This window comes from Grammomys surdaster, unplaced genomic scaffold (assembly GCF_004785775.1).
Source record: "Grammomys surdaster isolate TR1022 unplaced genomic scaffold, NIH_TR_1.0 364, whole genome shotgun sequence".
Classification (NCBI taxonomy): Eukaryota; Metazoa; Chordata; class Mammalia; order Rodentia; family Muridae; genus Grammomys; species Grammomys surdaster.
In genome coordinates, this window is record NW_021604783.1 from 3,103,398 (window position 1) to 3,118,104 (window position 14,707).

The 14,707-nt window shown below is 50.4% G+C and overlaps 1 protein-coding gene across 1 annotated transcript in view; it reads right to left on the reverse strand.

Annotated features, from left to right (window-relative positions):
• Positions 1–14,707, reverse strand: part of Dnah2 (dynein axonemal heavy chain 2) — a 121,612-nt gene that overhangs the window by 56,278 nt on the left and 50,627 nt on the right. Inside the window, 14 exon segments of the mRNA XM_028780159.1 lie at positions 410–598; positions 901–1,137; positions 1,531–1,632; positions 2,075–2,292; positions 5,282–5,420; positions 5,739–5,919; positions 6,024–6,106; positions 6,244–6,400; positions 7,491–7,594; positions 7,711–7,872; positions 11,307–11,470; positions 11,911–12,085; positions 12,455–12,611; positions 13,091–13,291. Of these exon segments, the coding sequence (XP_028635992.1) occupies positions 410–598; positions 901–1,137; positions 1,531–1,632; positions 2,075–2,292; positions 5,282–5,420; positions 5,739–5,919; positions 6,024–6,106; positions 6,244–6,400; positions 7,491–7,594; positions 7,711–7,872; positions 11,307–11,470; positions 11,911–12,085; positions 12,455–12,611; positions 13,091–13,291 (2,269 nt within the window).

Sequence of the window (14,707 nt, forward strand, 5' to 3'; positions counted from 1 at the left end):
GGAAAACAGGGCAGAATAAGACAGAGGCGGGCTTAGGGGGAGGTGGCATGGATACCACTAGGGCTCAGAGCCATCAGGAGGGCTGCGGGTGGATCAAGGGTTCTGGTTTAGAGCTTAAAAAATGGGTATGGTTTGGAGCCATGAGAGAAAATGGGTTCCACACGGCACCACTTCCCCGACCCCAATCCAGGAAACAGCTGCTTGGGACCTGAGTCGCCATCAAGTGGCACTTACAGGAAGCACTGCCTGGGATAACCACTCCTGCATTGGGACTGAGACAGAGCTAACCTTTCGAGGAAGAAGCTATGAAAGTCCAAAGGACTGGGTTAGAAGATAGCAGGCGTCCATGCGTGAGGAGCATTGTGGGTCAGTTTGGGCCTGAGAGAGGAGCGAGTGGATTCATTCACACCTTCTCCCAGTAGAAGCGCAGCTGGCTGAGCCAGTCAAAGGAATTCACATCCATGAGGCCGCTCTTATAGAGCTTCTCCAGCACGTCGCGGGCGTGAATTTCTATCGTCACCAGAGCCACAATTTTAAGTCTCATGATCTTGGTCAAGTTCCCCCTGATGGCCTCTGAATACTTATTTAGTATTGACACCTGTGGGATGGGGCAATAGGCAAGAACAGAAGCACCAATGTAGCCAAGGCTAGATGGCACCACATCCCAGTCTGAGGTTGCCTCCAACTGCATATTCCTAAATCCACATCTATATAGGAGACGCTCCACCCGATGCACTCCCTCCCACACCCACTCTTCTGTCCCAGAGCACCCTTGTTCTGGTCTGCTCGGACCAGCTTATCTCCAGTTGTGATTCTAGACATCCCCCACCACCACCACCACCCCCACCTCCGTCCACACATCCCAACCCACGCCTGTCTCATAGCTGAAGAGCTCCCCACCTGCTTCTTCTTCATGACCTTGAGAATTTTCTTGTCTGACCGCTCCTTGGCTGTCATCAGGCACTTGGTGACATCAGCTGTCCACTGGATCTGACTAGCAGTGATCACCACCTGGCCAGCCCAGTCTTTCACCCATTTGTCCCTCTTGTTGAGGAACTTCTTGAGGGCCACTCGGCAGTTTCGAAGCAAATCCCGCAGTGTCATCCTCATGGCCCGCTCCACATCACCAAGCCATGACTAGAGGAAAGGAAAGAGTCCTCGGTCTAAGGGTCAGAGGCTGAGGTTTCCCCGAGAGAAGGCACGGGGACATGAGACTGCAGAGGGCTAAGGACCCGGGAGGAAAAGTGTGGCTGGACACAAGCTGGCATGGGGCTCCAAAGGCTATGGAGGCATTGGTTGGAAACTTTAAGTTCAGGGAGGGGTGACAGACATCAAGAACATGAGTGGCTAAGGAAACAGTAACAGCAAAGCTCATCTGCTCCTGAAAATGTTCTCCTCGTGGAGCCAACTTCCTTTCTTTTTGTGGTTTTTCAAGGCAGGGTTTTTGTGTAGCTCTGGCTGTCCTGGAACTGGCTCTGCAGACCAGGCTGGTCAAGACAGTTTGATTCTAAGACCTTGGCCACCACTCACCTCCACAGGTCCTTCTAGAAGCACTGGGTGTAGGAAGTCAATGTATTCACCGTCACCTGAGAACATTCCTACTGCCTCCCATTTGCTGCTGGAGCCCCCAACCTGCAGAAGAAACAAGTTATCCGTGCCTTAGCCTCGCTCTCTGTAACTCTCTGTAAGTATTTAACACCACCCTCTTTTCAAATTAATTATTTTATATATATGAGTACACGGTCACTGTCTCCAGACACACCAGAAGAGGGCATCAGATCCCATTACAGATGGTTGTGAGCCACCATGTGGTTGCTGGGAACTGAACTCAGGACCTCTGGAAGAGTAGTCAATGCTCTTAATGGCTGACCCTGTATTAAAGCTCTTTAAAGGTAATTTCTTCTCTTCCCTCTTCTCAACATTGCCACTTCTGGAAAGCTCTATGTGAGGTTCTACAGTCATTAATGAATGCCACTCTCCTGCTGGCAGAGTATGGTCCCCTCCAAAGCCTCGAATACCATGACATTGCCATTCCTTCCCGGTCCGCCTTCCTGTCATGGCCACCTCCACTGACCTTTTGGATTCTTAGCAGTTTGATGTTGTCAAAGCACTTTTTGAGGTGTGGCTGCACAGCCTCTGGGTTTCGGGACTGGCCCAGAATCTCCAGCAGGTCATCGTTGGACAAGAAGTAGAAGCGTGGAAATATGTGCCGCTTGGTCTCTAGGTACATGTCCAGAGACTTCTGAATGTCCTCTAGGATTGTGTTCATCTCTATCAGTGTCTCCAGGAGCCCTGGGAAGAAGGGCAATGAATAACACTCTTCGCTGCTGCCCTGAGCGGGTCTGGACGCCCAGGCTCCACTTCCTTTCCTAGCTCTAAGGTTGAATGAGCTACAGACCGGCATAGGGCTTCTGAAGACAAGGAAATATCCCCAGCTCTTCTGCATAATTATCCCAGTTTATCTCCTCGTTTAGTCACCACACACGATTCCATGTGGAGCGTTCGCGTACATTAACTATGCATCGTACGGGTTAGCGCTGCTTCTCACCAGTCTTTGGAACAATAGTCCCATTATACCTAAGAACTTGGAGCTTCACTGCTCAACTCAAGGGTTTTTGGAACTTGAAAATGACTCCGCATCTTATACGATCCAACAAGCCAAATCGTTAAAGGCATATCGCAGGCACACAATGACAGCAATTGTGACACAGCACAGAGGGCACTTGACTAGGAGGCAAAAGGCCACTGCTCTAACAGTCTTTAGCCCACTAACACTTTAATTGACATCATTGAATTTTGACCTTCCTGCCTATGGAACAGCAGGAGGATCCAACACAAAGCCAGGGCTGTTCAAGAGACTTCCAGACTCTGCAGCCTATTGCTGTCGCCCTTGGTCAACCCTTAGAGGTAGAATGGTTATCCCCAGCCCAGGAGGTAGAAGGTAAGTCTCTATTGCTAAGGACATCATGTGCTTCAGAAACAGGGCCAAGAGGCCCCTGAGCCAGAATGGACTTGAATGACCCAAGTACCAGCTTTTGGGTATCAGAAAGCATCACATAAGCTTCCCAAGGAAGGGGGTAACCAACAGTCCTACCCAGCTATGACACCAATGAACCACACCAATGACACAACAACCCTACGGGTGCAGCAATGGCATGCATGCCTTGGTGGTAACCAGGAGCTCTCAGACTGGACTGAAGACCCACTCAACAAGAGAGAAACCATGTCTGATAATGGAAACCCAGACAGCTACTGCTCACTGCCAGCGAGGCTGTGGTTATTGGAGGAGAATCTACAACTACAGGCTATCTATCTATACCACCACAATGGCTAAGGACAATCTATAAACCCTTGTTCTTACACCGTCATCCCTCATCAAAGGAAACGTCTCTCTGCAACAGATGGAGACCACTGTGGAAAACACAACCAGTTAAAATGCAGAGTCACAGAGCCCAGGCCCAGTGGACACATCTACAAAACACTCTCTCCTCTGAGGCTTGGGGGATACTGCCATAGAGGAGGCAGATTCTCCGGAGAACCCAGAGCACCATGGAGTTTGCTGTGAGGCTGTGTCTCCTAGTAACAGCAGAAGCTACACTCATAAGGTCTCACCAACATGACTCCCAGACCTAAAAGGTTGACACCAGTGAGCACGCTGGATGGAGAGAAGCCCATGAGGCTTCAGCCCCACACAAAGAACTACAGGTAACTGAGGAAAACTGGGGAGTGGAAAGCAGACCCTCCCCAGAGAAGAGTACAACAATCAGTTGTCCAGGACCAATGGCCAGCCCTGAAGACATACTCACAAGTAACAACATATGGACCAAGCCGGTTATGATTAGGAATACATATATGTATACGCCATTACACATGCAAAAACAATGAGTGAAAACAGTGCCATGAATTTGAAGGAGAACAGAGGGGTAGCTGGGAGGGCTTGGAGGGAGAAAAGGGAAAGGAGAAATGTTCTAATTAAATTACAATATCAAGAATAAAAAGATAGGGCTGGAGAGATGGCTCAGTGATTAAGCGCATTGTCTGCTCTTGCAGAGGTCCTGAGTTCAATTCCCAGCAACTACATGGTGGCTCACTACCATCTGTAATGAGATCTGGTGCCCTCTTCTGGCCTGCAGGCATACATGCAGGCAGGATGCTGTATGCATAATAAATAAATCTAAAAAAATTAAAGATAAAATAAAATAGATAAATAAGATAAGTGATACTGAAGGTACCCAGGGTTGATACTGGCACCCACACCCTCTGGCATTCACATGCACACACCATATGTGTGCCCACCAAACACACAATACTACACAAACCCACACAACTCAGCCAATATTCAGAGCCTAAACTCAAGATTGTGTACTTGAGTAAACACACATCCCTTTGACAATCCTTTTAAAAAGTGAGAAAGAAAAGAAGAGAAAAGAAAAAGATCTACCACACATGCTAATTTGAGATTTTGAACAAGATGCATTCAGATCTACGAGTCCCAGAAGTCCCGGTTTCCTCCCAGTCTACATCCCTACCCCCTAGGGGTTTCCTCCTGTCTTCCCAGGTTCTGTCCCTTGGAAGAAACACCAATGACCATGAGTGTGACCCCGGCTGCACCCCCCCATGCCTTCAAGCATGTATAGTGTCTGCAGGCTGTTGGAACCATTGGGTGACCCTAGATGACCCCTAGATGTCACAGAAAGATTCAGAAACGTTGGACCAGATGTTTCTTCTTTGTATTCAACAAAGGGATTGTTGTTTTGGTGGCTCTGTGAGTCACTTCGAGTACGTAGATCACTTCAGAGAAGGCCGCCACTGTGACTCAGCCAGAGAAGAAGAGCAGCTTTCAGTCAGGGCGGCTGAGGACAGCCCAGCCTCCCCCCTGTACTGGGAGAGTCACCACTCCTTCGTGGTCCTTAAAACAACTCCGATGACAGATGAGGAGACTGGAGTGTGGAGGGAGCAAGCTGCCAAGTGCACATGACCAGTAAAGCCTGTGCTGGGATTTGAACCCAAGGCTGACTCTATGGCCCATGCTCTAGACCTTTCTATGATATTCCACTTACATATGGGTTTAACTTGCTCTACTGTAAAGATAAAAGTAATTAGTAATAATACTTATGACTAATATTAGCAAAAGTTACTAAGTAGCAGTGCTATCGCTACTCATGGTCACAAGGGTATTCATGATAGTGATGACGTAATCACTTCTGGTGATGAAGCAAGCATTCAGGGCCACGATCCTCAGAGTCATACACAACCAGCGAAGTGCCTGCGGCGCTCTTACCTGGGTAGTGGGTGCTCCGAAGAGCATTATTGTCTTTGTTCATGCGGTCCATGATGGCTTTCCAGTTGTTGTTGACCTGGTCAAAGAGGGCTGACTCGTTGGGCAACTGCTTGCGGATGTCCTCTCCAAGGAAGATATTCTGAGAGGCCATGGAGTTGGCGTGAGAGGCTGTTTCTCACACACCCTCCACCCTCTGCTCCCTGCTCCCACACCAGAGATGGCAACTGAGTAGAAGAGTCAGACTGTTAGAAACCAATGACAAGGGCTGGAGAGCTGGCTCAGCGGGTAAGAGCACTGACTGCTCTTCCAGAGGACCTGAGTTCTAATCCCAGCAACCACATGGTGGTTCACAATCATCTGTGATGGGATCTGATGCCCTCTTCTGGTGCGTCTGAAGACACAGACATAAGAAAGAGCTGAAGTAGGAGTAGGGAGAGCCGGGCACGAGGATCCTGACCTCTAGGTACATCCACTGTCTCTGCACAGTGAGGACCATCTCAATAACTTCCAGAATGAGAGAGAGGCAGCGCTCCCAGTGGTCCACATCCTTCTCAAAGGCCTTCACGAATCGAGATGCCTTCATAGTTGACAGAGCCACCTGATTGTCTTCCAGTGCCTGGAATACTTCTTCTGTTCCCCTGGGACACAGAGGTTCAAAGTCATTGTCCGTAACCATTTTCAATGTTTTAGTCTCACCCTGCAGCTCAGGTCCCACGTGCCAGCCTCATGGATCCCTCTCTACCTGAGCCGGTGATGGCCCTTGTCCTTGTAGGGTACTATGTCTAGCTGAGTTGAATCCCAGGTTTTGGCAATGTTTTGTAATCCCTGTGAAGAGAAATCGGGGGACAGAATAACCAGATATCTAGTCCACAAAGGTAAGGGGTGCTTGGGAGGGGCCCTCCAATGTGGCCCGGCTGGTCGTCTGTGCGCTGGAGACTGAGGAGGTGTGGACGTCCTCATACCACTTCTATGGCCAGCTCCTTGGTTGCAGAGGCTGAGATCTCGCTGATCTTCTCCACGTGCTGATCCATCCCTAGTTTCACAATCTGCTCCAAGGTGAAGCTTTCTGACTCCTGATCAAACTCCCGCTGGACTTCCTCTTTGACCTGGTCCCAGTGCCTGCAGCCCAGAACAGGACATCTCACTCACAGGCCAGCTCTAGGGCCTACTAACAGTGTCATTATCAAAGCCCTGGGGTTGTCAATGTGAGTCAGTCTCCTGCTTAGCATGCGTGAGGCATTCCACACCCAGCACTGCTTAAAAAAGAAAAAAAAATCACTCTTCTTGCTTCTTCACATTGGAAATGTATAATTCTGGTTATTTGTTAATTCATGATTCAACGGATCTTGCTAAATCGGCTCTGAGGTGCAATCTCAGGCACCATAGGGAATAAAGAAATCGATGTGTCAGTCTCCCGAAGTGGATCCTCTGGAGAGGGAGTTAAGGCAGGTGTGCACACAAACAATACATCAGAGCGGGCCTGTGACAGATCACGTGCTCGGCTGAGCGCTTCACGTGCAACTCTGTGATTCTCACAAGCACGGCATACTGCAGTGTGCTATTATCCCATTTGTAGATAAGGAAACCTAGGCTTGGGCAGCTTAAATGACTTATGAACTGAAGAGTCAGGCTCGACTTACACACATGCTATCAGAAGAAGAGTGGACACAAGGAAGTGTTGGGGAGATAGCTCCCTGGGTAACAGCAGTTCTGTCCAAGCATGAGGACCTGGGTTCAGATCCCAGCACCCGTATAAAGGCTGGTCATGACAAAGTGTGCCTGTAACTCCAGTACTGGGAGAGAAGCCTTCACACACACACACACACACACACACACACAGAGAGAGAGAGAGAGAGAGAGAGAGAGAGAGAGAGAGAGAGAGATATGCACCCCTGCACACACTCAGATGAATATTCTCACCACAAAGGTACAGAGAGCAAGTGTGTGAGGTGACGCGTGTGCTAATCATCACTTCAGGGTAGCTCTGGGTTCAGATCCTTCATCATTAAATAAGGACTGACCGAAAAGGATGTCCAATGTTAACTTTAATACATGTGTATGCATATCCCGGTAAGCAAGCACAGACATGCTGCACACACGCAAAAAGAGAAAAAAATGTAAAAGAATTATGAATTTACTTGGGGCAAACTGAAAGACCCAGGGGAGTACACAGACTAGAGTGGGCACAGCTGGGCCGGGCCGGCCTCACCTCTCCCTGAGGGCTGGGTTCCGCAGGTCTGAGATGAGGGGCATGGTCCTCTTGAACTGCTCTATTTTGGAGCGAGTCGTTTCAATGATTTCCCAGTTTCGGTCCTGAGTGAAAATGGGAGACATCAGAAGACCCATGCTGCCTAAACACACCCACTCCGAGCTGGGCTGGGGTCACATTGTGTCCCCCCCCTTCCCACCCCCCATCCCATCCCATCTACCTTATACTCTTTGGCTAGTCTCGTGAGGCGGCGAAACAGGCCATGGGCCGTGGACTCCATGGCTTCCGTCTGCAGGGTCAGGAAGCAGCCCGTCTTCCACTGGTTCCAGCTCTCCTCCCAGTCCCGAGTGATCTCCCACACTTGCTGGAGGGCATCGAGCTCCTGTGGGGGGAGCCGGGAGATGGACAGCCTCAGGTATGGCAGCCCCTGCCCTCCTCCTGCTCAGAGATGGGTTCGCAGTTTCTCTTCTGCTCTCTTGCCTCAAGGGCCCACCCAATGCTAAGCATGTGCGAAGTTCCTCAACACTGAGTCTTAGGGGAATGCGAATTAAAACCTCAGTGTGACACCACATCACACCCACTGTGGCTAGAACCAAAAAACTGTAAGAGAAAATATGTGTTGGCAAAGATACCAAGGAAAAAATAGGAATCCGCATGCATTTGCTAGTGGGAATGTAAAATGGTACGGTTGCTGTGGGAAATTGCTTGGCTATGCCTCAGCAACTCAGAGAGTTGCTGTATGATCTGGCGATTTTACTGCTAGGCTCACACCCACGGCCGTTAGGAACAGGTGTCCAAACAAGTATGTGCATTCACAGAAACACTACTCCCTACAGTACAAGGGCAGAAACAACCTACATCCCATCATCCCCTGGGGCATGGACAAACAATGGAATATTAGTAAGCTGTGAAAAGGAACGGAGTGCTGACACACGCTACAGGATACCTGAGTTGTGAAAACACCACGTGAGTTGGGCGGTGATGGCACATGCCTTTAATCCCAGCCCTTCAGCACTCAAGAGGAAGAGACAGATGGGTCTCTGTGAGATCAAGTCTAGCCTGATCTATAGAATGAGTTCTAGGACAGCCAGGGCTAAAGAGAAACCCTGTCCCTAAAAAATAAAACAAACAAGAAACCCTCTATGGGAGTGAAAGAAATCAGAGACAAAGGGCACATATTATTTGTTCATCCTTAGTGGGCCGTCCTAACAGAAGTAAGGAAGACAGGTGGGCTCAGGCGATGTGGAATGTGGGGGCTCAGATCAAGGGGTTTCAGAGAAGAATATCATTAAGTGGCCTATAACTTGTGATATTTTGGCAAAAAAAAAAAATGTGTCTGCTTTCTGGCCTTCTCCAAAAAACATCTTCCCAAGGATAAAGTGGATTAACCTCGTGCTGACAGAGATGTCAGGCGAGCCTAGTACTGAATATGGTTACTAGTGGTCACTCAAGTGCAGCTCTGTAGTGAAAAGGCGCAAACTAAGCAAGAAAAAAAAATACAAATGTATAGTTTAAGGAGAAAAAGGACACCAGGGAGTGCCACGGTGCTAAGTCTAACTCTCAAAGAGATAAAGTTTAAAGAAAAGCCCTACAGTAAGTGGAATAAAAGGAGCAGTGACCTCAGGGTAAGACTCCATCCAGCCAAGCTTCCAACTTGTGAAAGGACCTAAAGGAAAGCTTGGGTTGGAGAGATGGCTCAGTGGTTAAGAGCACTGACTGCTCTTCCAGAGGTCCTGAGTTCAATTCCCAGCAACCACATGGTGGCTCACAACCATCTGTAATGGGACCTGATGCCCTCTTCTGGTGTGTCTGGAGACAGCAACAGTGTACTCATATACATGAAATAAGTAAATCTTTAAAAAAAAAAAAAATCTGGGCTCAGAAGGAAACCATCAGCACCAGAAGCTGGTGCATATGTAAACAACGAGGGAGCCAGCCTCGGTCCAACTCCGGCGAGCATAAGAACCTGGAAGCTTCAGCCAGATGGTTCTGGTTTCAGAGTCAAGGATACAAGAAAGTTGTGGAATCTCCCTCTGGGGCTAAAGAAAGTCGCTGAGGCCAGGCATGTGTCAGGGCGTCTCTGCACAGAGACCCAGAGGAGACATTGTGTGAAGCTGTGGAGGTGAAGCCCGGATTGTGCTGGAGATCTCATGGGATACTTGCTGAGGAAAGCTGCTAACAGGGAATGGAACCATTCCAGGAGGAAGAAGTGGGTTGCAGTCAACAAAGTTGAAAGGAGTTGGAGCCCTGAAGAGCACTTTGACATCAGACTTAGAGATGCAGATACGGAGTTGCCCCACTGGCTTTCTGGCTTCCTTAGGTCCAGTGTTTCCTCACCAGCTCCCTTTCCTCCCTTTTGAAATGGAAATGGGAAATCTATGCCATTGTATGTTGGAAGTATGTGATCTACTTTCAAAACAAAAAGATTTATCTATTTTATGTATATGAGTACACTGTAGCTGACTTCAGACACACCAGAAGAGGGCATCGGATCCTGTGAGCCACCGTGTAGTGGATGGGAATTGAACTCAGGACCTCTGGAAGAGCAGTCAGTACTCTTAACTACTGAGTCATCTGTCTAGCCCCCATGATCTACTTTTTGATTTTGGTTTTGCTGGGAGTTACAGGTAAGAGAGTGCCATGAATCTCAGAAGAGGCTTTAAATTTTGGAGTTTTAAAACTGTGTTGAGACTGTTACAACTATGTGAGATTTTGAAGTTGGACTGAATATCTTTTTGTATTATGATGTATCTACAGGCCTGTGGGAATGGAATGTGATGGTTAAAACAAGCACGGTCCCCAGGGGCTCAGATGCTTAGTCATCGGGGAATGACACTACTTGAGAAGGATGAGAAGGCATGGCCTTGCTGGAGGAAGTATGTCACTGGGGGTGGGCTTTGAGGTTTCAGAAGGCCAGTGGGTCCAGTGGCTCTCTCTCTTCCTGATGTTTGTGGATCTGGATGTAGAAATCTCAGCTACTTCCCCAGGGCTGTGTTTGTCTGCATGATGCCATGCCCCCCACAATCTCTGAAACCGTGAGCCAGCCCTCAGTTAAATGCTTTATTTTGTAAGAGTTGCCCTGGTCATGGTGTCTCTTCACAGCAACAGAATACTAAGACAGTAGCCAGTGTTCCTAACCACTGAGCCTTCTCTCCAGCCCCTAGAATGTCTTTACATTTCATTTGGTGTGTGTGTGTGTGTGTGTGTGTGTGTGTGTGTGTGCGCGCGCACATGTCTGACACGGGAGGGCAGGTGCATGAGTACCACTGTGCATATGTGGAGGTCAGATCATAGCTTTATGAAGTCCATTTTTGCCCTCTACCTTTACAGCTAGGCTGGGGTAGCAAGCACTACACACCTGAGCCATCTCAGCTGCCTGGTGGAAATGTTTTGAAATGGGAGATAGAGGTGACAGCTGTGCAGCACTATGCATAATCTCAGTGCCACCAAATTGTGGAAAATGCTTGGGCTAGTGTGTGAGTTTTACCTCAGTTAAAAAACAAAAACAAAAAAACAAAAAAACAAAAAACAAAAAAACCACAGAGCAGTGGTGGCCCACACCTTTAATTCCAGCACTTGGGAAGTGGAGGCAAGTGAATCTCTACGAGTTTGAAGCCAGCCTGGTCCACAAAGCAAGTTCCAGGATAGCCTGGACTACACAGAGAAACCCTGTCTCAAAACCAAAACCAAACCAAACACTCACAGAGCTGCTAATGAACTCATCTGCTTGGTCCTAGCCATTCCAGAGCCCTGGGAAAAGTGTCCCATCCTTGCCATTTATCCCCGGTTACCACGGGGCCCAGCACAGCACAGCACCTTCTCCAGGTTCTGGAGGTCCTTAGAGACCGGCTGCTCAATCTTGAAGATGCCCAGGTTGGAGCGGAGGTTGTTCTCCTCGTCCCTCATGGCCATCAGCATGGCGCGCACCTGTGCGATCTGATCCAGCGCAGCTGTGTGGCCCACGTTGCTGGTAAAAGGACCTGCAGGAAGTCAAGGTGTGGCTCAGACCCCACTCAGGTCCATGGCCTCTGGAAAGACCAGCCTGTGGCTCCCTTAACTTAGTGGGCAAATCCCACTGCTGCCCTCACATGAGAGAGGAAAGGGAAGGAGGGAGTATGTAGAGAGAACAACGGGTTGTCTTAGGAAAGGTCAACAAACAGGCCTGCAAAGTCTGCCCAGTGGAGGATAGGAAGTCAGGGTAAGAACACTTCCAGCCCAGCCCTCCCACCCAGAATCCCACAGCTCTGGGGGAGCTCATCCGCTCTGCACAGTGGTTTCTTCGCTGGCTGCCCACCTCACTCCCTCCATATTTCACGGCTCCAGGCCACGCCCCCATCTGTTTTCACCTTCCCAAGGCATTTTGAATGCTGAGTTCCCAAAACCAAGGCTAAAGGAGGGAGAGCGGCGGAGAAAGGAAAACCTTTGAGCTCAAAGTCTTCTAGAAGGTTGTGTGCCTTCTTCTTGAAGTCATCAGCAGCATGAATAAGGCCTGTCTTGAACTTCTCCTTGTGTTTCTTCAGCATCTGCTCACTATCCAGCAGGATTTGTTGGAAGGTGAGCCACTCCCCATTGAGACTCTCCAGCATCTCCAGGACCTGGGAGGGACGGAAGGCAGGATCACCCACATGGAGGAGGCCTCTCCCCACAGAGACTAGATGCCCAGGGCGTCACATATGCTGGACAACACTCTTCTAATGAGTCACTCACCCCCCCCACTCCACCCCACCCCCACTCTCCATCAGTGAGCAGAGCTCTTCATAGACAGAGTCTGTGTGTGTGATTGATCCCCTAGAAACGAAACTTAAGTTGCTAGGGCCCAAAAGAAGCTCATACACTGAGGGAAAGAAGCATCATTTGAGTTAACCTTGGTTCTCTCTCTCACTTCTCTATACAAGGTCCTCCACGGTCTGTCACTACTGCCATATGCTAGAGACTGGGGTGGACCAAATGCTTCAGGAACTTACATTGTCCGGAACTGGCACCTCATACTTTTCCAAAATGGTAAACTGCTCGTGAATGGGGGGGATCTGAGTCTCCAGGTTGGGTAAGTCATGCTGCAGGGTGTCCATGAGCTGCAAGCTGACTCCCAGCTCTTCCAGTGTCTGGGGAGGGCGGCTGATCCTAAAAGTCAGGAAACAAAGTGTGAGGTGGGAAGCACAGCCCCAGACAGTGCATGCACAAGTACACACGCACACAGGTAACCCAGACAGTGCATGCACACGTACACATACACACACACACACAGGTAACCCAGACAGTACATGCACATGTACGTACACACACAGGTAAATGCACACCTGTATACACACCTGCACACACACACACACACACAAGCACAGGCAAATGTACAGGTGCACACACACATATGCACACCTGCAGACACACACATGTGCATGCCCACATGCACATACATAAGCCTCCACACTCATACATATGCACACCTGCACACAGGCACATACATAGACACATGCACATACAGACTCGCACACACTCGAATGCAGCACACACATGCACACACACATACATGCAAACAACACACTGCACACATGCACACACACGCACACACATGCCCACATGCGCGTGTCCCAGCCAAGCCTTACTTCTCAGCATTATCCTTGAGGTAGGAGTGCAGGTCCATGAGACGCCCGGCCGCCATCTCTTTGAGCAGGGTTGTGAACTTATTCTGCCACTCGTTGCAGTGCTGCACCAGTGAGAACTTGAGGTGTGAGCAGTCCAGCAGCACAAACTGAATGTTGAGGACCGTCTCCTCCTTCTGCACATTGTTTGCCACCTCCGTGTAGCTGCAAGAGCCCCAGGTGTTAGGTGGGCTTTGTTCCCTCACAGGTGACCCCAACACCACGGCCCCACTCCTTTCCTTCCACCCAAACCTGCAGTCCTAGCTGGTTCTGTTGCCAGGTATCACCCAGCTCAAGCGGTGCCTGGCAGCTGGCTGTGGCCCTGTCCACCTCCCAAGTGCTGGGCAGGACAAAACGACAGGCAGTCACAACCCCACCCCCCACCCCAGTCGCCTAGGTTCAGGCTGGGCTCACACCACAGCTTCCTGCTCAGTTGCCTCAGGCACTTTCACATTTTACCAGGCTGGACTCAAACTCCTGAACACAAGTGGTCCTCCTGCCTCAGCTCCCTGAGTAGCTGGAACTACAGATGGGCTTACCTCGAATGTTTTTAGGTTTTGGGGGGTTTTGGTTTTTTTTCTGGGACTCTTTGACTATCTTCATCTATAACACAGTGATGGCCTCAGGATGTCTTGGGGGACATGCTGTTTCATGGAAGTCCCTTCATCTGCCTCCTTCCTTGGTCTGTTCACTTTGTAGGGAACATACTTGTGGGCTGTCATCTGCACCTCTGCTTCTGTTGTGTCCCCCTGTGCCCCTGCCCCATCTCTGCCTGATGAACCACAGCTCCTGCAGGAGCCTTCTTCATGAAGCCTTTTCCCACTGCCACTGCCCAGAATTTCTCTTTCTGCTTTACTGTGGATTTCGAAATTCCCCAAAGGTCTGTGTGGTGAGTCCTAGCCTGCAGCTCAGTACTATTGAGAGATGGTAGAAAGAGGAGGCCGAGTAGGAAGTCTTCCCACACTGGGGTTATGCCTTGGACCCCCCCATTCCTGTCCTTGTCCCCCACTCCCATCTGCCTCCCCCTTCTATCTCTTCTTTACTCTGAGCCATCAGGTTTATGTCTTTGCTATAGAGTATGTCTACAAGCCCAAAGTAATGGAGCCAGCTGGTCATGGGCTAAAATTTCCCCGACTGTGAACCAAAACAAACCTTCTTTCTGGTTCTTTCTGGTAATGGACGCTGGCTGGCATACCTACTCAGCTGCCCCTGCCCCTGCCCCAGCCCCTGCCCCAGCCCCTGCCCCAGCCCCAGCCCTTGCCCCAGCCCCAGCCCCTGCCCCAGCCCCAGCCCCTGCCCCAGCCCCTGCCCCAGCCCCTGCCCCAGCCCCTGCCCCTGCCCCAGCCCCAGCCCCTGCCCCAGCCCTTGCCCCAGCCCCTGCCCCAGCCCCAGCCCCAGCCCCAGCCCCTGCCCCAGCCCCTGCCCCAGCCCCAGCCCCAGCCCCAGCCCCTGCCCCAGCCCCTGCCCCAGCCCCAGCCCCAGCCCCAGCCCCTGCCCCAGCCCCTGCCCCAGCCCCAGCCCCAGCCCCAGCCCCTGCCCCAGCCCCTGCCCCAGCCCCAGCCCCAGCCCCAGCCCCTGCCC